General features: G+C 37.8%; 1 protein-coding gene across 2 annotated transcripts in view; it reads right to left on the bottom strand.

The window, feature by feature from the left end:
- The window catches only part of LOC126904749 (netrin receptor UNC5C), a 92,198-nt gene that overhangs the window by 68,095 nt on the left and 9,397 nt on the right, over window positions 1-14,706 (bottom strand). For both annotated transcript variants that reach the window (XM_050683967.1, XM_050683968.1), the window contains exon 2: window positions 1,645-1,823. In XM_050683967.1, the coding sequence (XP_050539924.1) occupies window positions 1,645-1,732 (88 nt within the window). In that variant the 5' untranslated portion in view covers window positions 1,733-1,823. The remainder of the gene's footprint in view (window positions 1-1,644; window positions 1,824-14,706) is intronic.

The following is a 14,706-nucleotide window of genomic DNA, read 5'->3' on the forward strand; positions in this document are numbered from 1 at the left end:
TGTTTAACTCGTGCTTTATTTTAAAATATCCCTTAAAAAAATAAGTAATTCATCAGTATAAAAGTTTAATTAAAATTTCATAATTTCTAGATACGCGCGTGTAATCGTGTCTCAGACTAGTAAACCACACGACGTGGCACATAATTTACACTCTTAACTACCACCGGCAATGATAAAAATTATTAATCTTAATTTCAGCGGAAGTTTTGTCAGTCCGGTGTAAGGATTTATCTTTTTACACTTTTCCGGACAACGTAAATCCAAAAAGAGTTTTTACGCAAACATTAAAAAAAAAAACCCTCATTATCTAAGACGAAAATCAAGTAGCGCGATTTGATAAACGCGTTTTATACAGCAAATAAAAGTTAACCGTTTGGGCCGACTAGAAAAAACAACGAACGGCGCGCACTATTTGTGTTATTCGTAAACCATCAGGAATATGCCGCCAGGGGTCGGTGTGCAGGAAATGGGGTCTAAACACGAAATCACTAGGATATAACATTGTATACACAGCACATAGACTTTTTTTCATTATCTTATCCGCAAAAAAGACCAACGGATTGCGACCGTTGAAAAGCTTCCCCACCCGCCGCGCGTTCATTGTACCGTTGTTCATGGTTGCCGAGCACAATTTTTCAGTCCATCGTGTGTCGAACAATGGGCCGGCAAAATCCCTCGGAAATATCTGTCTATATATTTTTTATTTTAACCCGAACGTAGCGGCGGGGCGCAGGGGAAAAAAAATAGCGTCTGAAAAACGACGTCGGAATAGCGCTTGTTCTCCGAACGGCTTACGGAATGTTACTTTATACCAACGCCAGTGTACACTTTCGGCGTAGCACAGTGCACACGACACATACTGTAAAGATCATATTATATTTTGCGGTCAGAAGTCCGTCATCTCGGCACCGATTCCCTGTTACATGTTACAGTACAGACTTCTGTATTGTTATCTGCGGTGGAAATTTAATATGGCCATTGTAAATGTTTTTATTACCACTGTACGTGAACGTCTGGGAAAACTCTATAATGTTAATACGACAAAAGATCTAGTGCGTCAGTTTTAGGGCAACCGAAGGTATTATTTATTGGACGGTAATCCGATAAGAGTTGTTCGTAGTCTCGGAAAAGAAATTTATTAATCCTCCGAGATTCCATGAAAATGAGATGTTTTTCAGATACTGTGGCTGTGTTAACGTCGCGCAAAATATTAATAAAATCAAATTATGTACAAAAACAATTACTTTTATGGGAATTTAGTGACAGTAATTCGATAGCTCAATGTACTCATAAACGTCCCGGGGCTTAAAATAATAATACAATTCGACCTGTGCGTATTTCGGCTGTTTGTTCGCGACCGTCTTACATAACTGTTGAAATGTTCAACAGTTTAGTAAATAAACAGTCATTTCAATTTACTGACGGTAAAACTTCCTAGTAATTCTCTAAGCTTAATTAAGTTTTTAGTCAATACTCAACGCGGGTTTTAATATCCAGAACAACGAGTATGAATAATGTTATGCACCGAGAAGGATAGCTCGTCGACCCGATCGATTTAGCTCAATATACTACGGCCGAACATCAAATGCACGGGTGTGGTGTTCGATGATAGATAACAGTTAATTTATAGTGTTTTTGACTTACCTTCGGCAGCGTTGACGAGCATCGTCAGCAGGGCGAACGCGGCCATATTTCCAAGCCGATTCGGAACCCGACGACTCCTACACTTCATTGTAGCTCTGATGCGCTTCTCCTTTTGTCGTTGGCCAGGTCTGAAGAATCCGCTTTTACATAATTCTTGTTGATCGAAATGGCACCGTTTTCTGTAAATAAAAAACGCCGATAGTAAATTTAATGTAAAATAATGGTGTTTGAGGTAATTATATTAGTAAGACGGTCGTATAATAGCCATCGGGTGGCTGTATAATAGCACGGGGCTAGTGTATTTATTATGAAAGTCTTATACACAATCCGATTGTTGATGTTGTGGGTGTTTGAATTCAGAGCGGAGGTGGCTGTGAGTAACGACCGGCGGGCTCATTTATTACTTGGAATCGATTCGGTGGTAAACCATAAACGACACACATACACACAATAGATTGCACTAAACTACATAAAATAGTAGTGCTGGTGTTTTCCATTTTGAAACACCTTTTTACTATTACTCCGGTGGTTGTCTAATACGACTTATGTATACTAAGTAATTTAGCCTAGTGCTAGTACAAAAGTATAATTTAATTATTAAAGAATTGTTTTCATCTCGTTCAAGTCATTATGATTAGCTCGGTCTAATTTGATAGACTCAAAATTTCAATTGGTATTAATCGAGGTCACTTTATTTAAGTAGCCTTCCTAAAAAAAAAAAAAAAAAAAAAAAATTACTGACCACACGTGCTTATTATGCAAACAGTTCATTGTATTTTTAATTGACTTTTGTTTTCATTTGTAAATTAATTACACTCCTTGTTATGTTAAACCCTTTTGCGAGTCTTCGTTAAACAACGCTGTTATCATTATTTTTTTCAGTTTGAAATACTATACCGCTTTTTGGTACCTTAACGCTATTATTTTTTTTGAAATGAAGCAAAAATGTCATCATGAATTATGAAGCGAGCAAAGTTTGAGCTGTTCTGTAAAAAGTTCTATACATCGTATAATTTACTTTAAAATATTCAACAATCGTTTGAAAAATGGAACTTTAAGTTGTATTATTAAAACTACATGTCTATTATTTATTCTTTTTTCAATGCTGAATAAGTCAACGTTTAAACTTTTACCGAAAACGATATATTTTTATTCGAGGATATTGAACTCGTTAGCTACTCGTTTCTATATTTTCACATTACTTCCGTTATCTACGGAAAATTTCCATTCAACAAAAATTACCAACGCCAGCGTTATGTTTGTTTTTCTGAGTGACGGACAATGAAAAACCACGACGGACAATGGAGTCAAGCGATTCGGAATATTCCAATAGGTCTTTCCATAAAGGTTTTTTTTCTCTGACGAGGTCAAGTGGTTTCTTCTACTTTTCCATTGACCGTATCCGAGCAGCACATTCTGCCCGTGTACGACCCCACTTGAAAGAAATCCCTGGAGGGAAAGTGGCAGACGGGGGTGTGCACTGTTTATACGCACACGACTGTACACAGGCCGTGTTAAAGCGACTGTAATATGGGAATCAATTAGTAGCCGTAAAACACGTTTCTGTACTTAGGACCCTCTCGCGCAGTGTATTAAATGTCCAAACTGGGCCGAAGAGACGTTTACCAGACACGAAGTTTCAAAATGTCCATGCGGAGGCGGCGGCGGTCAAGTCCGTGTCAAAGTATCCAACTAAAAAAAAACTACTTTGTGATCGCTATACGATATAATAGCTGTAGGGTAACCATTTCTGTCATATACATATCTGAATAGTTCTAGACTGAGAAAAAACGTAACGTGTAAACGTCCGACGAGTGTGTATGTGATGAAATGTAAATGATGTTTTGAAAACACAGCGTTCGTTTTTAAGTAAATACGCGCCATGATGTTTATCATGGTGAAATGTTTAATCGATATAAGTCTTAGATAAACATCCTTTTTTTTTGTTTCGAATCAAACAGAGTGTAATGTCCGCGGATTAAAAAATATGTTGGTTTTTTCTCGAATACTACTCCATTGTAATTAATCAAATTCCGAACAGGTTCTAAGTACTTATTATTTGGTACGTCGAAATCGACATTACTTTCTTGTTTCGACGGGAAAAATAAATCGAAATACTTATGTGTACGAACTGAAATTCAAAGGTCGCGTAGGAGGCGATAAGAAGTTAGTAGTGCGGTATGGCGAAACTGTGTCATGAAAATCATAGTAATCCGTAAAAAAGTTTCAAAGCTTCCAATAAACGCTTTGTGTTTGTTTGGTTAACTTTACCACGGCGACATACGCGTGGCAATACTTCTAAAACACTTCTGGATTAGTATGATAAAAACAAATTATGTAATAATACGCCGATATATATGCTAATAAAGAGTTTAACACAAACTGTGTACAATATTTATGGTACTTTTTTAACCTTAAAGTGAAATATTTAATAGACGTTTTGGGACTTGATCATTTTTATAAGAACTTATTATAGTAGAGCTGTGCATTAGTTGCGTACAACTGTTCTCCAGAGATGTTCATATAAAACGTACCGGCATTGTTTTTAGTGCCATAATAATTGTCCCCCGAGATTTTTGGATAAAAATGTAACTAGAACCTGAGCCGAACAAAATATATTACTACTTTCTAGTGAAAAATTGTTTGTAAGACAATTAAAAAAAAATTACTACCTACACTATAATAACAACCTGCCGCGGTAACGTTAAATCTAAATGCGTATATGCCATAAAAAATATTATTTTTAAATATTTTATAAATTCACGGGAAAAAAAACATTTGGTCGTAAACTGGGGTAAGTGAGAACCAATTGATATAATGTAAACCACTCTTTGAATTTCTTTTACGCGGGGAGTTATTAAACTAAAAACAAGTATTCATAATTAATCATTGGCCATCCCGTGTAATTAACTATACGTTTTGTACATTAAAAAAAAAAAAATAGAAATTTTAAAAGTTAATAATCTACAAATGGTGAACATCGTTTTACTTTCTTGGAGTTTTCATCGATAAGATAATGTGATTTTGATGATCAAAAGAAGAAAATGTAGCGTCTTTTCTTAGTGTGGACTAGAGAGTTATTACAGTTAAAAAATGTTTAATTTCAATCAACTTAAGACATTTTTATTTTTCAGTGTAGAAAAGATTTTGGGCTACGATTATATATCTTATAAATTATGGACTATAATAATAATTCTATTGGACACGTAAGCATATTTTTTTCAGCAGATTGAGCGATAAAAAAAAAAAAAAAATACAAAGAGTCGGCTGTTTGAGAACATTTAACTTCAATGGAACCGTTTGTCACTACTTTCTAGGGACTCGAGTAAAATTTAACAACAACATCGTAAACCATAAAAATGTCCAAAACGGGCAATAACCGGGTTTAATGCCAGGATTTGTATAAATTACATTATAACAGTATAATTCATACATTATTACATTATCTTATCATTCGCCGAGATATTGTTTACGATACGGACACAATTGTGTGGTGGCGGGTCGATGGCCTGAGTCCAGCTACTCAGGCCGCTCCCGAAGTCATTCCGGCGGGTGTTTATTTCCCCTCAGCACAACACAAGTAATATTACTCATAAAATATCGTTTCCGCCCCACGTTACGCTCTCCAGTACTGTGAGACCCGTTCGGTAGCCCTTACAGCGGACAATAGCCGTTCAGAAACGTCTTCACCATGTGGACGGACGGTCATTGTTTTTTTTCACGGTTATTAGCCGACCTAATAAAAGAACAAGCTGTAGAATTAGTTTTGTGGTTGTTATTTTTCCCAATACCAAATTGTCTACATATCACTATTTTATTACACTCCGCGAGTATAACTCATGTTCGTGCGGCAGTAGGCAGTCGATTTTATCGTCAACGACACCCATAAAATTCCGCCTACGATTTCGGAGCTCAACCGAACGTCGGGACCAGAATATTCACAGATAATACTAATCACGTGTTGCACATTCGAGAATCGCTGGTCCCAATTAAAATCGTGTCGTTCCTCGAATTTCACCTCTACCCTCTACCACCTACCCTCCTACTGTCGACTGCTTGTCACACAATCATTGTCCTTCTCTTTCAACAAAATCCCATATTGAGTGGCTCTTTTGGCTTTTTGCCAACACAACCGCTGCCTCTTGTACCTCGCAAAAACATGTGTGGTCCAACATCGAGTTGAACCATCTACGAATCTCAAGAAACAAAAATAATTTTAAGTAGTAAAATAAATTAGTTGTTAATTGAGTAACGTGTTCCGAGTCTTTTTCAGTTTTTAACGTAAAATAAAATACCAATTAAGACGAGCGGTACAGCATTTCCAACATACAAATGTTTATTTTTGTAGTTTTAATTTTTTTTTTAATATATCAACAAAGTTTTCTATTAGCTTTTAGAGCACTTAAAAACCAATCAGAGACAAGTATGTCGAAGATTTAGAGATACTCTAATAAAATAGGGCAAATTTGCACCTTAAATACAACATGGCGCCTAACGATATAAGCGTTTAAAAATATGGTAGAAATATTAATCTGTCTGTGTAAAATTACCATAGACTATGCCTCTAAGTATTTTGTACTCGAATAATTTTCACTCGCTTCAATACAAATATTACATTAGTCTGTATATTAAGCAGTTAAATTTGGGCGTTAATGATATTTTACAATAGTTGCATTAGATTTTTTTAATAGAAACAAATAATTTGAAAAACAGAAATATGCGGTACACTTTTCCAAGAAAATATTACACTAGCAGTTGAGTTTTAACGACAACGGTGTACTATTTTTTACTTCTGCACGTACCTCTGTGCGTATATCTCGTTTCGTATCAATTTACATGCGACCGGTTTCCTACCACATAATATTATTACAAAAGGGATGGTGGCATTGCTGTGCCTTTCTTGTTGTCGTTCATTCGTCATGTTCGACGTGCATCTGATGGTTATTTAGAGAGACTCCGCGGACAAAAAAAAAAAAAAAATGTACGAGTGAAAGATTGTTTTTTTATTATTGTGTATTATTTCCCCATCATCTCTCAAACCTTTATAACAAGGCCTCGGGGACCTCCTGCGTCTTCTTCGTCGGGGTAAGCGAGCATCGTGTTACATCAGCCGCATGTCGTATCGTTACAACGTTCTTGTCCCACAACGTGTACACGAGTATTTAGGGGGGATCACACCCCTAAGGCCATAGCGAGAGAGGAAAAAAAATTGAAATTAAAGAGCACCGCGGGACGACGAGCAATTCGGGTAAATCCTCAGTCTCCGAGGAAATCTAATTGGGATTACCGCTGAATACACAGACATTTGTTTCGTTTTTTTTTTTATATGTCGTTTACATCATATTACACAACACACCACTAGTCAAATCAGTTGATTCGATTTGCAAATGTCTCCGGTTGACTTACCAGACCGGAAGCGATCGGATATCATGTCGATTTCCATGGCGTTCGTCGAGTGCTTTTTATTTGAAAATAACATTAACCGTAATGAGATAAAGAGGATTTCATAACAAATGGCGACAGCGGAGAAAAACGAGACGATTTTAGACGAAAAAAAAACAGCTCTCTGTTTAATAAACGAACTTAAAACAGCACGTTAAATCGCTCGAATGAAATATTGTTTTTTATCCATACGTCTAAAAAATCTAAGCGTTATCGACGCGTTTGCACGCAGTTTATTATGTGACTTTTATTTCTACGGGCAAACGAAACGTGGTCGGCATAATTAAAAGCCAACATTGCCAAGTGCGTCGTACACCTGAGAGAAAGTAAACGACGAATGGCTTAATCGAATCGGCCGAAATTATCGGCTGGTTATAATTACCGGAATCGCGTTACCGAATAAATTAATAGTTTAATTATGTTGTTACGACCGACGGCTTACACAAACGAATACTAATGAACATGTGCGTAATGAGCCTAACTGTGTCCAAGCGCAAGAGCGATCTGATGTGACCGGAGTTAATAATATTATGTGAACAAAAACGCAATGAGACAGTCGGTATGTATTTTTACACGGCATTGAGAAGTCGCGCGTCCTTTGCCCGCAGCGGTTGTGCGGCTTCTTTTATTCAATCGTCGAGTCGGTGGTTACCAGACGTGTCGCGCGGCGTGGGCTTTTTTTTAATTTGGTCGTGTTCGTCCGTCATCGTCGGGCTCGGTCTAATTAATTCCATTCGTCGTATCGCTTTAAAACGCATTTTTATTTATAAAATACACGTTTATTATATTGTTGTCGGTTAAATTTGATGATAGCACCGAGAGTCGCCAGCAGCAAAGAGCGCAGTGATAATATTTTCATTTGAAGTTGACTATTACGCGTGGCGACCGATGAGCTAATGAATGGATTTTGGAAACCGGCCAACACACAGAGTTGTGCCCCCAGCTGATTATTATGATATTCACCGGGGCAATCCATAATCCTCAAACCCTTGCTGCCTAAGGCCTTTCGTAAATCGTATTTTCATCTTTTACGTCGCAACGACTTAAAAACGTCCTTCGACGGCCCGCGAAGAATAATCGTTATTGTCTTAGAGTCACTTAAGTCGTTTGCTCGTCTTCCAAGAAAATGTCACTCGACCCGTCCAAATTAAAGCCCCCCATTCCCATTCTACACGGCAGACCGCACAATCGCTTGGTGCATTAGGACCGCGGACCTGTGCCCGCCCCATAAATCCATTATTGTACACGAAATGTAAACGATTAGACGGTGAACACGATTATTTATTATTTTAGAAACGGATGAAGCGAAAAAGAGCATTAACGGAACACGTGTACGCACTAAACACTCAACTATCTATCCGAGGTACAGTAACGTATATTAAACTATACACCGAGTGACATCTATTTTTTTTTGTTCCTAAGCATTACACTATACCGCATCATATCGAGTTTTATTTATTGTAACGCATCTCTGGTAAAATGCGAGTAGTTGGAATGACGTTGGGTACTTGTGACGGTGCAACCGTCGAGCTCGCGACGAAGACGAGCAACAGCGTTTGGCCAACCTAATTAAATACGAACCGACAAAAGTTATTAATTACTTTGGAGCGTGCGAAAACTTTTGCAGCCGGTGACAGGCTTAATTGAGGATAACGATGATCGCCGCCGATTCCCGAGGTACTTTTATACGCTCCGGTGTAGAGGTACACGAACTCGCACCGACTCTCGTCTGACAGCGTTGGCGATATTGTTTAATTCGAGATTAATTAAATCGCACTCGGCGATTCGCAGCGACTTTTCAGTGTTTGCGCGGGGAGACCGCGTTGAATTTCGGCGAGTAATTAATACGGGGGAGAAACACGCGTATGCCGTGTGGGATTGAAACGCGCTAAAAAGTAATCGCCGAAGAACTCTTCCGGACGATTTTTGTTTCGAAAAAACTGTCCGACGAGAAAAAAAAACGGCTGCACGTGAAAATTAACGGCTCGATTACGTCTAATGACATTATCTTAACAAGGCAATAGAGGGAGACGCGGAAGCCGAGGGACGCGATTAGGACGGTGAGTAACGATACGAATTAGAGCAGCGTCGATGACTCTCAAAGGCCGGCGAGAATGCAGTAGGTATTTTTTCGTCTCGACGATTCTCGTGTTTTTCCCATCATCCTGTCCCGCTGCGATCAGTCGACTATAATGAGAGAAGAAATAGAGAAAAAGAAACACCACCAATGGCAACATCGGGCAGATTGTAGTCGGAGGGGCTACGCTGTCAGTGTCGAGATCGAGAGGAGGTACGGACTCTTCAGCTTGTACATTATTGCCATTAAATGACGTGCTTCGCGTTGCGAGTGTAGTGGAATGTTTTTTATGACACTTTAATTGATTACCCGTTAACGACAGTAGAGCACATACTCTAGCGGTCAATGCAATACGAAAACTTTCCGTTTTGCGGGAGGAAAAAAGTGCAACGATAAATAAATAACCAGATAATATGCGGTTACGTGACGGGAATACAATGCTAGATCGACTGTCAGAAGTAATCAGTTTAAAACGAACCGTCTCTGCGCGGAGTTTACAAGTAGTAGAAACACAACAACAGGTACATCAAATTATTATACCGAGGGAGGCAGGACGGTAACAATTGATTGTATTATTTATTAAAATTGTGGGTATTAGGGAAATAATGCCAACATAAAATTATGTTGCGTGTAGGGGTGACTCGACGAGAATATTATTAGCCTGCGACTGCGTTTACATAATATGAGAAACGTGCCGTTTATTATACTTTTTCAAAGGACTCGGCGATCGGAGGGACGACGGCCACGTCGCCGTGTTTTGTGCGGTGCGCACCATCGCCGTGGCACAATGTAACGTCTTGTTGTAATAAAAATTACTAAAGGAATGCGTCACAAGATGATGATTAGTAGTCCGACAAAGGAAAACGGGACGCCATTAGTTATTATATCGGTTGTCTCTGAGGAATAATGCGCTAGAGAAAATAACTGTCTCCATATGGTTTTTTACATTTATTATGGGTACTTTATTTTTTTTTTTTTTGCGACTACCTGTGTCCCGCGGTGAAGTTATTACAGTTCATAAAACTATATCGCGGCGGCGGCCATACCGTATGCTTATACACCGACTACCGAGGGTTGTTCTGGAGAACAAGTTAACTATTATGCTTCTTAATGTTAAAAGTCATTATAAACAAATCTTCCTTGTATATGTTTATATTGCTTTCATTCCCTTTTCGGTTGGCCGGCTTGTTTCGGCGGCACTCGGATTTAATAAAATAATTTTCTTTTTCAATTCAGACATTCAACAAAATATCATTACATAAAAAAATACATAGACCTACACAATCACCGTCATTATCTGCGTAAGATAACTGCGACTGCAGTTAATGGAGTTTTTTTCATTATTTATACGTTTGCGAGGTAAACCTCGAAGAAAAAAAAAAGAATAAAATATGTAATCTCGCGGCCTCAACGATCACAACTGAGATTTGCAATTTAATGGAAATAAACCGATAGGAAATATTATTCGTAGAATACTTCCCGGCGTTTGAATATTCAAGTTTTTACTCAATTAACATTTTCGAAGCACTTGGAATTAATATAAAATATCACTATTGTTGTGTGCCGTGTTTGAATACCTAAATCGATTTCGCAGCCAATCAATTCGGAGGTCAGACGGACGCGGTTGTTTAAAAGGATTTCTCCCATTGTCTGTTATGTCATCCGTTCCCATTGACGCACACTAATATTAACAGAGGTTGATGGAAGTGTGACGTCTCGAAGAGTCACATCGGCTTCGAGTGGATTTGTACAGTATGCGCTGGTCGGATGTATGTGTTTACTTTATAAAAATTGTTTGAATAAACTTCATTAAAATCGTCTTACGCATACGATTGTATAAATACATGCGGTAGCTTCGGAATACAAATTACACTCTGACGTACCAACATTTTTCGTGCTGTTTTCATCGTTCGGCCATTCATGTAGTAATAGCAACTGATCAGTGGCTTCTTGTTTCCCGTACTGGCCTTATGCAAATATACGTAATGTTTCCGAGTCATTACAATGGTTTAACAAGGTATTTGTTTTTTACCATGTAATTGAGGCCAACGGCAGTAAATTGTCGAAAACACAAACGCACATACAGTCGTTCGTTAATAATAATAATAAGAAGCACGCCGAGGCACTTGTCCAAACAGCCTCTAGGAGAGATTTAGTGTGAATAGCAATCAGTCAAACTGACACACTATCATCGGTTCCTGACAAGTACAATATAATACGCTGTTAGTATATACTTTTTTAACGTCTATCACAATAACTTCTGGTCATTAAAACAGCGGAGGTAAGTCCATTATCCGAATGAGTCTGACGTGGACAGCTTTTGTGACAGATAAATATTTTACATTCATTTTGTGGATTTAATTGTTGTACATAAAGTCGTTGTTTAATATTCATCATTAAAAAAAACGAGAGGTTTTTTTTGACTATTTAATTGCGAGATGAAAAACGAGATCAGAAAAACACACTTATACACAATGATCCGGATAACGAAGTACGGAGACTTTTTTCCGTGTTATTGGCAGTCGACTTGAAAGCCGAGGAGAACACGGATAATATTAAAAAATGTACGTATACAGAAAAAATTTAATTTGAAAAAATAACGATCGGCGTGTTTCTGAAGTTCCTAAGGTATTGACAATGCAAGTGCACGACTACAAGTTGACACACCTATCGGATGATAATCGACCAAGTAAACAAGACAAATGAAACAGTAAAAAATACTTAAGTTTAAGTCTACGTTAAACATCTCATTTGTTAAAAATAAAATATCTTAATATTATAGGAATACCATAAAAAGTGCAAAATATATTAAAGCTTATGCATAGTAAATGTTAAGAATTAATAACTACTGAGCCATAAAAAATAAATATAATGGCCGCTCGAAGGAAATAAAAACGGATTTGAATAAAATATGACCGTAGAAAAATAAAAAATGAGATAAAACTCAAGTTGATAAAAGTGCATTCTAACTTGAAGAATAAATATATTTTTTATTTTTACAAAACGAATGTTGGTAGTTAAAACAAATTAGCGGTTTGAGCAGCCAAGAACAAGCGATAATTTATGGTATGTACACCCGAATGTGTTTCAATTATACGGAAGACAATTAAGTTACACAAAAAGTCACTCGAAATAACGAGATGTCTCAGAATGTTGACAAGAGAAAAATGTTAAGTAGCCGTTCGTAAATCAAGCTCAGTGTTTATGGTGAAAATTAAAGTGTTACATTGTAAAAGATTTGCGCCGGAATGTTTACGACGGGTCAGGCTGTCTATATTTAAACTAACGATTTATCGGCCGTCAACTAACTGTGCCGAAACGGTATTATTGTAAAACACAATACATAACTGCCATAGTTATAAGATAATCGACTTCAATTTATTAATCATTATCGTTAACAAAACGATTGAATTTATCGAGACTGTCTCGATAGGTAATACATTATAAATGGTAAAAATTGCGTTCAATTAACATTCAAGTCAAGGTCTTTCTGGTGTCTGTTTTTAACCATTTCTGTGGCTGGCGCGTATCGAATTACTCCATTCGATCTTGTGTGACCCGAAGACCGGCCGAGTTAGTAGTATTTGACCGACGCGTTTTATGCGTTACGTGACAGATAATATCATGTTGTTGATCGCTTTCTTCGGGCGCTGTTTGAATCCATTAGGGTTTACGCGGGACGTTGAAAACTCGATTCAAAAAAGTTATGGCGTAGCAAAGGAAAGCGAACGCAGAGGTGGTCTCGGTTGCTTTTTTAAGCTAGCGGGGGGTTTCGGAGACGCAGTTGGGAAACGCGGCGGTTTCCAGGAAACCGACAACACTGGGACGGTGGTCAGCGCGGATAATGCTTTTACGGAAGCGACCCGCGGCCGCGTTTCGCAACGCTTGGTAATCGATGATGGCCCGACACCGTAACGCGCTCGTGTACACATAATACTATTTCAACGGCGATGATATCGTATGGTGATATCATGTGGCAATGGGATGTGTTCGCGCCTTGGGCGAAGCCCCACATGTAAGACGGATGTGTAAGATGCATCTGCAACGGGATACCGACGGATCCAAAGGTATCACGTGCGCAGATTCTCGCGGGACGTCCCCCGAGCGACGTTTTAATGACGGCGCAGTGTACATAGTGCAAGGGCGGCGGTAACTATAGAAAATAAATAATTAAAAGAACGCGGTTGAGATTTGTTTCAAGATTTTCCTCTATATTTGGCGACAAAACCTGCACCTCCTCCCCCATTGGCATTATTTTAGCCGTTATTATTGTTATTGGACCAGCACGTACACGTACACCCACGGCCATACGATAAGTGTGAGCGCCGCAGTGCAAACCGATGTACAACAGCTCCCGGGGCATTTGGCACCCCGCGGGGACGGAATCGAATTTGAAAATATACAATACGTGTTTCGTGTGCGTAACGGCCGTTCTAAAAAAAATCTACTGAAATCTCAGTCAATTTTTATTTAATTTGTTACCGCCATCGGTATGTTATTCTCAAACAATACAAAAATCTCAAATGTTTGTTTAAATCGATATAGGGGGAGGATTTTTGAGTGCGATGCAATAAAAATGTTACTAGCGATAGTTTTTTTATTTAATTTGCTGACAACGCATTAAAACACTTCGGAAAGGTGGTTTTGATATCATTAAATACATTTTACCCGCTTTAATAATACCTCCAGTAGAAACGGAACCCGTCGAATAAAAATTAATCCAATACTCGGGCGTGGTTTTTTATGAAAACGGCGAATTTAAAGTGATATTGTTTGTGTTTTGATGCGAATTATGATTAAACGGTAACATATTATTATCAATTTAAACATACGCATGACACATATAGTTATACCGATCATCGCCAATAGCAGTAAATTTTTATAGCATTCGTCGGCACGATAAGCTTCAATTACATTACCAATATTTTTACAATACCTACACAATTCAAGCAAATGTTGGCGACTTTGGTTTGTAAAATATTTAACGAATGATATCGTAAATAAAATAATCTGAGCGAAAATTGCTTTGTTAATATCGCCATGGGCAGTGGCAGTACATTTATAAGTAGATGCTATGTAATCAAATACCTAAAAAAAATCAAAAATCCATTTACTGTAGGAGTGAATGATTTTAAATGTAATTACTTCGGACAGTCCAGTATGGCTTTGTTGAAAACCGTAGGAAAAAATAAAAAAAATAACGCGTTTCGAGTAGGCATTAGTCATTTTGTATTTTATCCATTAAATAACCGGTCATTACCGTAAATATGCACAGTGTGTACAGAGCAATTTGACAGAGAAATAATGTGCTAGGAACGCTTTCCGTTTCTGAGTAAACAGCTAAGAGAATTATGGAATTGAATAAAAAAATGATTATAATATCGAAATCTTAAAATACTGGTCGTTCTTAACCATCACGTTGTATTTGCATAACAAGTATACGAGTAATCGATATGGACACCACGAGTTTCGCGTTTTAATTATTACCGCATGAATAAATATTTGGTGCTTGGCATAAACAACTTAAAAATTGTAATGTTTGA

This window comes from Daktulosphaira vitifoliae, unplaced genomic scaffold, assembly GCF_025091365.1.
Source record: "Daktulosphaira vitifoliae isolate Bord-2020 unplaced genomic scaffold, ASM2509136v1 Scaffold_4, whole genome shotgun sequence".
NCBI lineage: Eukaryota > Metazoa > Arthropoda > Insecta > Hemiptera > Phylloxeridae > Daktulosphaira > Daktulosphaira vitifoliae.